The 11,912-nt window shown below is 42.1% G+C and overlaps 1 protein-coding gene across 2 annotated transcripts; it reads left to right on the top strand.

Moving 5' to 3' along the window:
* The first annotated feature begins 2,249 nt into the window (after positions 1 to 2,249).
* On the top strand, positions 2,250 to 10,519 carry LOC117492880 (replication protein A 32 kDa subunit-like). Of its 2 annotated transcripts, none has more exons than XM_034143303.1 (9): positions 2,250 to 2,490; positions 2,573 to 2,619; positions 3,150 to 3,251; positions 3,956 to 4,069; positions 4,709 to 4,780; positions 4,856 to 4,963; positions 5,455 to 5,520; positions 8,647 to 8,744; positions 10,169 to 10,519. In XM_034143303.1, the coding sequence occupies exons 1-9, from the start codon at positions 2,478 to 2,480 to the stop codon at positions 10,248 to 10,250; spliced, it is 702 nt and encodes a 233-aa protein (XP_033999194.1). In that variant the 5' UTR covers positions 2,250 to 2,477; the 3' UTR covers positions 10,251 to 10,519. The 2 variants fall into 2 exon arrangements, with proteins under 2 accessions (XP_033999194.1, XP_033999201.1); XM_034143310.1 differs by having other exon boundaries at positions 2,254 to 2,490; positions 2,562 to 2,619.
* Positions 10,520 to 11,912: the final 1,393 nt, after the last annotated feature.

Here is an 11,912-nt window from a genome sequence, read left to right as displayed (position 1 = left end):
GCGACTCGGACATCTTTGGAGGATTACTTAGGATAACTTAACCCTTAAATGGCCATTCAATATATTGATATTATCTAATTACACTGTTATTACACCCATGCTACACTGTTATAGACCCTTATTACACCCCTATGACACATTGTCATTGAACCCATGTTACACCATAATACACCCGTATTACACCCATGTTACACAGTTATAAGACCCATACAACACCAATAGTACCACCATATTACACTGTAATTACAACACATTTTACACATGGGCACAACCTATCAAATACATGTTTTGGATGAGAAACAGCTGACAGATTACTGCGAAACGCTGACTATTGCCAATATGTTTCTGCTACATAGCCTACAATTCTCCCGCCTTTTTTTTAGTTTCACTTCCTGTCGTGATTGCGGTTGAGATTTGCCTTATTTCCTGAAACTCGACCTCGTTGATTTTGCAAACACAGAATAAGCAGAAGTTGTGTTTGTCATGGATCAGTATTTAAAATCAAACATATTATTTTCCTGCAGGACATCCATGATGCTTTGGACAATTCAAGAATGTGTTTTGCTGCTCGAAGCAAAGCATGATGGGTAATGGAGTCTTTTCAAGAATGTGTTTTGCTGCTCGAAGCAAAGCATGATGGGTAATGGAGTCTTTTCCTGCAAAGTAGCTTCTTTTTCTTTTGCCAAACAAAAGGTCGATCTTGGGTTTTAAGAGATTTTTGGTCGTGTTAAATTCCTTTGCACATGTGTAAATACTGTACAGCGTGTGGGGTGGGGGGGGGTACATTTGACTGTTTAAATTTGCTGTGATGGATTTCATTTGACTTATTGATTTGGTTCACATCATCCATGGGACGATGTAATATATATTTACAGGTTAATACTGTTGGTGTGCTCGTGCTAACTGTCTTTGGTTTGCCAACTGTTTGTGAATGTGTGTAGCTGGTTAACAAATCAAATGGTCTTTTTCTGTCTGGGCTTTTTAGGAAATTAAACGGTCTTCTTTTGGGACAAAAAGTAAACCTCAACATTTGAACAGCTCTGATCCACGACTAGCTGACACCGTACTGCTTTCACTATCTCCTGAAACTCAGATGTTCTGCTTAAAATACACCTGAAGTATGGATTTAGGAATAAAGTCTATTTTTCTGTTAATTTCTAGATTTCTTCACGGATAAATAAGCAGTTTGGAGTTGAGACACAGCGTGCTCTTTTATCCAGTAAGTTAGTTTTTCTACTTGTCACTCAGCAATAAGATCTGCTCCCCTTCACTGAGATCTGATTCTTCCTGTGATGAATTTCATAAGCTGCTAAACTGAAATAGTCCTGGATCAGAGCTGCAAATTAAACATATGTCCCGGGTCAGAAGAAGACCTCCTCTCACTTTTGTACGAACAACTTTCTGCTCTTGTCATTGTAAAATATTTTGAAGAGAAAATTAAATGAAGTTTATCAAAAGTGGTGTTCAATTTGTCGATCACTGTTGAATTGATTTAGATAAAATTATAATATTATAATAAAAAAAGAAACACAAAATTCTAATAATTACATAAAAAATAATAACACAAAATGTTGTTAAATAAATACATTAAAAATAATGATACAGAAATTACGATAAAGAATACAATAAATAAATAAAAAACATGAAATATATACAAAATGTCTGTATTTTCCGTATTTATTTATGCATTTATTTACTATTTTATTTAATTATTCATGTGTTTATTTCCACATTTATTTATCTCTACATTTATTTATTTATTCCTGTATTTTATTTTGTTTATTTACATTACATGACATGTCACTTGTTAGACGCTTTGATCCAAAGCGACTTACATACTCAATACTGTGGGCAATCCCCACAGGAGCAATTTGGGGTGAAGTGTCTTAGGGACACAACGACATGCTGACTGCAGTGGGGTTTGAACCCTGATCCAAACACCAACGCACTAGTCCACTGCGCCACAGCATCCCTATTTATTTTATTAATGTTTTTATTCATACATTTATTTATTTATGTATACATATGTCATGTTCCGTCCTCCATATAAGTGAGGGTCTGAGCTCTCTTAATCCCATCGTGGTAATATGAGTGTTGTAAAACTGTGTTCAACCGATCTTTAGCTCTATCTGAAGCAAACATCACGTGGTATCGACGGGCAGCGAGGCTTCGTTTGTCATCGATGACGTCACTGGCCTGAAACGACACAAGCCTCGTTTCACGCTTCACCAAAAACGTCCTGGATTACTCGAACCACGATAAGCAGCCTCGGCGCAGTACGTCACGTCACTACTGTTCCCTCCTCAGCTCTTGTCTCCTCGGCTCTTGTCTCCTCAGCTCTTGTCTCCTCGGCTGATTTCTCTAATTGATTTCACCTGATGAGGAGGAAGCTGCTCGCTCATTCAGCTGCAGGTTTCTGCTCCAACATCTCAGAAGAATACCTGTAGCTGCTCAGGTGAATCTGAAGATCTTTTGTCATGTGGAGCCAAGGTGAGTTAGCAGATATACAAAAATATATATATATTTGAACGATTTATTTCTCATTGTTTTAATTTGTTTAGCATTTGTGCAGGTGGCAGTCAGCCCTCTGCAGGCGGAGTGAACAGCAGCTCAGCAACGGTGTGTTACTCTGTTACTGTTGGTTTCATCTGAACTGCAACTGTTGACCTATTGACAGTGTAATAAAGCAAAAAGTACAATTCCCCCCAAATCTATCGGGTACACCTTTTTAGCAAACTGAATTCCAACTTATTGCCATGTTTATGGTTAAAAAAAACAAATGTACACAAAATCAAACCTTTTTTTTGAGTGAAAATTGTCAATTAGTTATTTTGTTTTGCCTGAAGTTGAGATCAAATGAGCTTGATGTTTTTTCACTGGTAAATGTCAAAGTATTTTTGTTACAAACTATTTCACATTTGTAATTCCCACGAGGATAAGAGGTGCTATACAATTGAATAAAACTCCCAAAATCCAAAGTATAAATTATAATTCTTCTTGCAAACGCCGTGCTTTGGAACCATGCATGTTATTGCAGGCGTTTGGGTAACTTGTGTTTTTATTGTGTTTTTCACTGCAGTTGCATTAAAAACCCCTTAAAGCATTTATTTACAGCTCATATTAAACTTTGATGCGTTTGCTCTCCACAGATGACCGTCCTTCAGATCTTGCCGTGTTCGGTGTCTCAGCTGCTGTCTGCGTCTAAAGTCAGTAGCGACACGTTTGCACTCTGCGACCTGGAGTTCAACCAGGTGTGAGACATCACCATCTAAAGAGGATTTCACTCTAAATGCATATCTTTTAGTTAAAGGTGGGGTAGGTAAGTTTGAGAAACCGGCTCGAGATACACTTTTTGTTGTATTCCATGGAATGCTCTTAACATCCCGATAGCAATGAATATCTGAAGTGCTTTGACAAAAAATACATAAATAAATATCATCTGTGGAAGCTGTAGTACTGTAAAAAGCACGACCAATCATCTGAGCCGGCCCGGCTAAAATAACTGGATGGCCTACCTGCCTGTCAGCCTTCCATCTGTGCACAAACTTATCTCGTGCCCTCATTGGTCATGTGCGCGTTCGTGTGTGTTGGAGGAGGGGCTCTGGAAGGAAGTGGCAGATTTTTTCCGGCTGTGTATTTTCAAATTCTAGCGATCTCGAGCCGGTTTCTCAAACTTACCGACCCCACCTTTTAAGATATGGGAAAAAGAAAAAAAAAGTTAAGATATGGGACATTCTATGATGAACAAGTCAGTATAAAACTTTCCAAGAACGTCAAAAATTAAGGTTTGGCCAACAACTTCAATGGAAAATGTATAACCATGCTTTCTTGGACACTGTTCAGAACTCCATTGAAAATCCTGGAAGTTTTAAAGCCACTCAAACACAGAATATCTTAAATGGCCACATTTCTGAATGTATTTTGGTTTAATGATAACTTGTGTTTGCTTCCTCAGGTGTCGGTCGTTGGCGTCGTCAGAGAGTTGGCTCCTTTTGTGAAATACGTCCAATACTGTTTGGACGACATGACGGGTCCTCCTCTGACCGTGAGGCAGTGGGTGAACTCGGAGGCCAGTAACAGATTTTTTTTCCTCAAAATTCGTACTTGTTTCTCAAAATTCTGAATTTGTCTCAAAATTCTTACTTGTTCTCAAAATCTCAAAATTCGGACTTTCTCAAAATCCTGACTTTTTCTCAAAATTCGGACTTTTTCTAAATACTTAAAAATGTTAATAATCCCTGGTCTCCGGCTTGAGCTTCAATCTCAGGATCCATGTATCTGTGATCCTCTCCAGAATGGAAGTAGTCATCACACACAGAGCATCAACTAGTTCCTGAACAGTGTCCTTCACATGCTGATATCCAAGAGAGGGAGTTACACAGTCACAAGATGGAGGAATAGAAAGCAGTATTCAATGTTTACTTCAGATTAGCTCCACGTCAGAAATGAGCATGCTTGTCATATGTCTATCTCCATAGAGGCTGAATCATCATGTTAATCACATAGCTATCATATGCCTCAAACAGTCCTGATGCTCTTCTAGGTAATCATACATCCTGTCATGTTCACAGCTACAGTTGGGATACCTTAGTTATCATGTGGACTCTGATGTTGGAAGAGGACATTCAGTATTTTCCCAACAAACAGGATATCTTCAGTCCAGATAACACTGTAAACTACACTTATAATAACATGATGTTTCCCACAGGACTGTACTCCCCTGGTGTTTGCTTCTCCTGGATCGTATGTGAAAGTTATTGGAAGTCTGCGCAGCTCTACTGTAAGTTAATGAGGAGGTTAACGAGGAGTTTGATTGATTTTTCTGTGATGTTTTCCCTTTGTTTTGTTGCTTCAGGGTGAAAGGTCATTGCAGGCCAAACACATCCGAGTTATCACAGACCTGAATGAGATCACATCCCACATGCTGGAGGTGGTGCACGCTCACATGCAGATCTTTAAAAAGGTAAGCAAGGTTCATCTTGTTTAACTAAGCTTTATTTGAAACAACTTAAATGGGAAATGCATTCTCAGTGTGCTTCAGTCCAGATTGTTCTTCCATCAGTTACAGGCCTCTGATCATTCTCAGTGTGCTTCAGTCCAGATTGTTCTTCCATCAGTTACAGGCCTCTGATCATTCTCAGTGTGCTTCAGTCCAGATTGTTCTTCCATCAGTTACAGGCCTCTGATCATTCTCAGTGTGCTTCAGTCCAGATTGTTCTTCCATCAGTTACAGGCCTCTGATCATTCTCAGTGTGCTTCAGTCCAGATTGTTCTTCCATCAGTTACAGGCCTCTGATCATTCTCAGTGTGCTTCAGTCCAGATTGTTCTTCCATCAGTTACAGGCCTCTGATCATTCTCAGTGTGCTTCAGTCCAGATTGTTCTTCCATCAGTTACAGGCCTCTGATTTCAGTCTCTGCTCATATTCATTTTTCTCCATCTGTTGTTGATACAGAAATTTGATGTGAACATGAACATCACTGCTGTCCCATCAGAGGATTTGCCCTCCGTCCAGGGTCAGGTGAGTCAGTTGAGTCAGTTTAGAGGGTCAGTTCACACAGATAATGACTTTTGTCATTTAACAAGATGAATGAAACAATATTATAGAAAGTTTAATATGTGTACATCTCAATAAATCATGCTGTGGAGAACACATATGGGTAATAAATATACTACTGTATGGTATATTATCTCTCAGTATATTGAGGTGATTTTTTGGGGAGCTTATTGTCAGTGACATTTACTAAATATTGCAAATAATCACAAAGTATTCATACAATTGCATCCAAAACACTTTCCACTCTGTGATGAGAAACCTCTGAGTCCTCGTCTGTAGAAAAAAAGGCTCATTGATGAAAATGACAAGTTAAACATGTCATGCATTTAGAGCAGGGGGGTCCAAACTTCTTTCACCGAGGGCCACATACAGAAAAATATACGAAGGGCTTGGCCACTCACTACAGGTGAGGTATATCGCCTCATAAGTTCAGTTATAAGTTAGCAAAATCAATCAGATGTCGGTAAATGATGCTTGTGAGTGTTGGCAGCTCATCCTTAAAACAGAAGCCTCAGAGTGATTATAATAGATAGATAGATAGATCGTACTTTATTGATCCCAAATTGGGAAATTGTTTTTGTTACAGCAGCATAAAAGGCATTTTACAATAAAACAAAATATACAAGAATAGAAATAAAATAAAATAAAATATAAAATAAAATATAAAATATACATGTCAAAATACAAAATAGAAAATATACATACAGATATTATATATATATATATATATATATATATATACAAATATATATATATTCAAAATATATGGAATTATGGAGTATTAAATATGAAACAGATTATGTGTGAGTAAAATGTACAAGGTGGTTTTATTTCTAGAGAAACTATGGAGCAGAGAGTTCTCTTCCAGCCAGAGGTGATTTGTTGTACAGTGTTATTGCAGTGGGCAGGAATGTTTTCCAGTATCTGTCCTTGTGACAGGGGAGCTGCAGCAGTCTGTTGGAGAAGGAGCTCCGTTGACTGTCCAGCTGCAGGTGGAGAGGATGGGTGGGGTTATCCATGATGGACAACAGCCTGTTCAGTGTCCTCCTCTCCACCACAGCTTCAAAGGGTTCCAGCTTGATGCCGATGACTGACCCAGCTTTCCTGATCAGTTTATTGATCCTGCTGGTGTCACCGGCTCTGATGCTGCCCCCCCAGCAGACCGCAGCAAAGAAGAGTGCACTAGCCACAACAGACTGATAGAAGATCTCCAGCATCTTACTGCATACGTTGAAGGATCTCAGCTTCCTCAGAAAATAGAGTCTGCTCATCCCCTTCTTGTACACAGCGTCAGTGTTGATCCTCCAGTTCAGCCCATTGTCTAAGTGCACTCCCAGGTACTTGTAGACCTCCACAACTGCCACATCCTCTCCCAGAATGCACAGGGGCAGAGGAGGAGATGTCCTCTTCCTCCTGAAATCAATGACCATCTCTCTGGTCTTGGCCACATTCAAAAGCAGATGATTTCTTCCAGTCCACTCAACAAAATCACCCACCAGCGCTCTGTACTCCTCCTCCCGTCCATCCCTTATACACCCTACCACTGCAGAGTCATCCGAAAACTTCTGCAGGTGGCATGACTCTGAGTTGTATAGAAAGTCAGAGGTGTATAAGGTGAACAGGAAAGGAGACAGCACAGTCCCCTGTGGGGCTCCAATACTACCAACCACCACATCAGACAGCACACTGCCCAGCCGGACGTACTGTGGTCTGTCCGTGAGGTAGTTGGTAATCCAGGAGATGGTGGACGAGTTTACCCTCATAGCCTGCAGCTTGTCACTCAGTAGCCGAGGCTGGATCGTGTTGAATGCACTGGAGAAATCAAAAAAGGTGATTCTCACAGTGCAACCCGATCCATTCAGGTATGAGTGAGCACGCTGCAGCAGGTAAATAATGGCATCGTCCACCCCCAGGTGAGGCTGGTAGGCAAATTGCAGAGGGTCAAGGAATGATCTCACCTGCGGTCTGAGATGGGCCAAGACCAGTCTCTCAAGCACCTTCATCACATGAGATGTGAGTGCTACAGGGCGATAGTCATTGAGCCCAGAAGGAGTTGTCTTTTTAGGGACCGGAACAACGCATGATGTCTTCCACAGCACCGGGATGGTCTCCAAGTGCAGGCTCAGGTTGAATATATACTGGAGAACAGGAGCCAGCTGGCGTGCACAGGTCCTCAGGACCCTGGGGCTGATACCATCAGGGCCAGCAGCCTTGCCTTGGTGGAGTTTTTCCATCTGACTCTGGACCTGTCCTGTGCTCACAGTGAAGCGGGGGGGGGGGGCTTGATGGCAGGGGGGGATAGAGGGGGGGGGGGGGCTGAGGCAAGATGAGCAGGGGGGGGGGGGGGGGGGGGGGGTCAGCGGCAATGTGAGCAGAGGGGGGGTGCAGAAGCCAGGCTGAGAGGAGGAGGTGAGGTGAGAAGAGGAAGTGGAGGAGACAGCAGCGGGCGGAGAGCTAAACCTATTGAAGAAGGTGTTCAGCTCGTTGGCCCTCTCCAGGGTGCCCACAGTCAGTCTGTCTCTCCCTTTGAAGCCAGTGATAGCCTTCATCCCAGCCCAGACATCCCTGCTATTGTTCTGCTGGAGCTTAGTCTCCAGCTTCTTCCTGTACGAATCTCTGCCCCTCCTCAAATTGTCTCTCAGTTGATGCTGGATACTCTTCAGCATTGATTTGTCCCCAGACTTAAAAGCTTCCTTTTTCTTATTTAAAAGAGTTTTCAGGTCACTAGTAATCCAGGGTTTATTATTGGGGAAACAGTTGACAGTTTTAGCCGGTAATAAGGAGAAATAGGAAGGTTGTGTTTCAAGCTTGTTATGTAAATAAGTCATTGGGCTTTTTCTTATCAACTAAGATATGTTAGAAAATGTTTCCAACTTTAATTGAGTGAATTTATTTGAAAAGTGGTCTTAACACATGAACACTACTGTGTACAGTACAATTTAAGACAAGCACAAGTTTCATTTGTGGGCCATATTCCATTATACTTTTTTAGTTAGCTGAGGGCTGATTCAAAATGGTCCGCGGGCCGTAGTTTGGACACCCCTGATCTAGAGAGATGCCGTTTAAAGTCTCCTCTTGTTTCCCGTGGAGGTGCTGCATGTGATCAGGAGAGGATCTGTGCGAGACATCGGGATCGGATACAAGGAGCTGCAGAGCCAGCTGGACTTCCTCAGCCTCAGAGACATCAAGTACCCTCATTCATTTGAACATATACACATATTCAGTAGTGATGGGAATTACAGCTCTTTGAAGGGAGCCGGATCTTATGGCTCCGTTCCTTTCCGAGAGCCGTTCAAAAGGGCCGGGGTTACTAGGTTTATCTGCAAAAGAATCACCAGGATAATGATTGACTGTTTTGCCAGAAATCTACTTTTACTCACAGACAAATGTATAACTTGCTTCATCTCTCAGCCAAACTACTCGAGCAGCGTTATGCCATCATCTATACGGCAACTTTGCATTCAGGAAAGCAAGATCCCGTGAAGGGGAGTGGATTTATGGCAGGCAGTTTCAAGGTTTGAAGTTTCAAGGCTTTTATTGTCATGTGAACATAGTTACAGTGGAGATATGACAATGGACAGCTTAGGTCACAGGCTCCTCCAGCAGAGCAACACAATAACACAGATACAATCAAATAGAATATAATAGAAACAGAATATAATAGAAACAGAATATGATAGAAACTGTGCAGAATAGTCTATATACAGTAATTGGAATATTGATATATGTGAGTTGCAAACAGATGAATGTTATGTTCTTTGAAAAGTTCAGATGTTTAACAGTCTTATGGCCTGTGGGATGAAACTGTCCCTGAGTCTGGTGGTTTTAGTGAACCAACGATAAAAAGAACGGCTCTCACCAAGTACGACTCGGTTCCCTTCGTTCGTACCAAAGAGCCGTTCAAAATAATCTGATTGTTCGCGAACGTAACATCACTAATATTAATATTCAGCTTATACTGGGTGGTAATAAGCCAGAAAGACATTCTGAATAATTTATTTATCACAGGGAAAAATTGGGTTTTGATAGATGCTCCATTTTTTAATAAAATAGAAAAATACTAAGATAAAAGACTTAGCAAATTACCCAAAATGAAGGTAAAGGAAGAAGACAGCAAAGAGGTGTCAGCCTACATATTACATTCACTCTGAAAAGTTTCAGGAACAAAGATTCTCTCTCTTTTTGATCCATTTCTATAAAAACCTGTCTGAAAATGAGCTGATCAGATTTTGGCCACTTGATGATGTCATAACGATGTTTTGTCTTGTGTAACCATTAGCCAATCAGCAACCAAGGTACCCCCCCCCCCCCACCTTATCACCTGAATCTCCTCCTAGAGCACCATTGAGTTCTTTGTAACCAAATGTCTCTCAGAGGGGCGTGGGGAGGGGCTCCTTATTTTCATCTAAAGTAACAGACAGAGAATCAGCACTTTGGAAACAGGGCTGAAACAGAGGGGATTATGGGTAATGCTGCAATGATCTGTTTGGTGTTTCAGCCAATCAGAGACATGTGTATCTGAGACCCATATAGTTGGAAATGACTAATAGGGGACCTCTAATTGCACGGTTCAATGGTTACTCAAAGTCAGATCTTTCTTTCTTCTGTACAGATCCTCTTTGACGTCTCTGATGGATAAAGGTTTCGTCTATCACACCATCGACGAGAACCATTTCAAGTCCACAGACCGTTAGCAGGATGAACATCTCTGTACCCACATGTTCAGGGTCATATAAAGCTCTGTTAAATATAGTTATTTATGACGTACTGCAGCTATTACCCACAGACAGAAAAGGAGACTCACTGGGTTTATCGCTGATCCTCTTGTTCTTAGAATGAATGCACTGATGTTTTCCTCAGGCTCTTTTTGTTTTAAAATATATATATTTAAGTTATGCGCTGGTTGTGTGGGTACCCTGCAAAGGTCCTGATGGTTGTATATAAAGATTTAAGTTTAAAATGTCTCATGTCTTTATTTAAGATGTTTGTCTGTCCCTGTACAGTCCACCTGTCTCCATGCAGTCCACCTGTCTCCATGCAGTCCATCTGTCTCCATGCAGTCCACCTGTCTCCATGCAGTCCACCTGTCTCCATGCAGTCCACCTGTCTCCATGCAGTCCATCTGTCTCCATGCAGTCCATCTGTCTCCATGCAGTCCATCTGTCTCCATGCAGTCCATCTGTCTCCATGCAGTCCACCTGTCTCCATGCAGTCCACCTGTCTCCATGCAGTCCACCTGTCTCCATGCAGTCCATCTGTCTCCATGCAGTCCATCTGTCTCTCTGCAGTCCACCTGTCTCCATCTGTCTCCATGCAGTCCATCTGTCTCCATGCAGTCCATCTGTCTCCATGCAGTCCATCTGTCTCCATGCAGTCCACCTGTCTCTCTGCAGTCCACCTGTCTCTCTGCAGTCCACCTGTCTCCATGCAGTCCATCTGTCTCTCTGCAGTCCATCTGTCTCCATGCAGTCCATCTGTCTCCATGCAGTCCATCTGTCTCCATGCAGTCCATCTGTCTCCATGCAGTCCATCTGTCTCCATGCAGTCCATCTGTCTCCGTGCAGTCCATCTGTCTCCGTGCAGTCCATCTGTCTCCGTGCAGTCCATCTGTCTCCGTGCAGTCCATCTGTCTCCGTGCAGTCCACCTGTCTCCGTGCAGTCCACCTGTCTCCGTGCAGTCCACCTGTCTCCGTGCAGTCCACCTGTCTCCGTGCAGTCCACCTGTCTCCGTGCAGTCCACCTGTCTCCATGCAGTCCACCTGTCTCCATGCAGTCCACCTGTCTCCGTGCAGTCCACCTGTCTCCATGCAGTCCACCTGTCTCCATGCAGTCCACCTGTCTCCATGCAGTCCACCTGTCTCCATGCAGTCCTGATTTAGTTTTGAGAATCCGAGGTAGAAAAGAATAAGGCAAAGGTAACAAACTACAACAGGTGTGTGACATGTATTTAAACACAGTTATGGTCGTTCAGAAGCTGCTTCACAAACCCATGAGCTGTGTTTAAACCTCTGTAGAGATAATGTGTTGTGTGTGTGTGTGTCTCGGTTTGTCTGCGGCTAATTCACACACACTACTGAACCCATTAGTCTAATGTCTAGTGCACGTTTATGACTGAATACTTAAGGATCTCTCCAGGTTTCAGTAGTTTCACACATTTTGAAGAAGCAGTATTTTTGACTGTTTTATACCATAGTTTCATTCAGTGGCAAAAGGCATTTCTGTCACTCTGCTAGATTATGTTGAACCAGAGTTTAAGATTAATTCATTTTTGTTTTGGTGATCTTCCCCACCATCATGACTGTAAGGAAGCCTGGAAGGACCATTTTGGTGACATTCGGCTCAACTGAGGCGTAGGC

The sequence above is a fragment of the Trematomus bernacchii genome, unplaced genomic scaffold (assembly GCF_902827165.1).
Source record: "Trematomus bernacchii unplaced genomic scaffold, fTreBer1.1, whole genome shotgun sequence".
Taxonomy (NCBI): Eukaryota; Metazoa; Chordata; class Actinopteri; order Perciformes; family Nototheniidae; genus Trematomus; species Trematomus bernacchii.
Note: the sequence above shows the minus strand (reverse complement) of the source record. Positions and strands in the feature narration are given on the sequence as shown.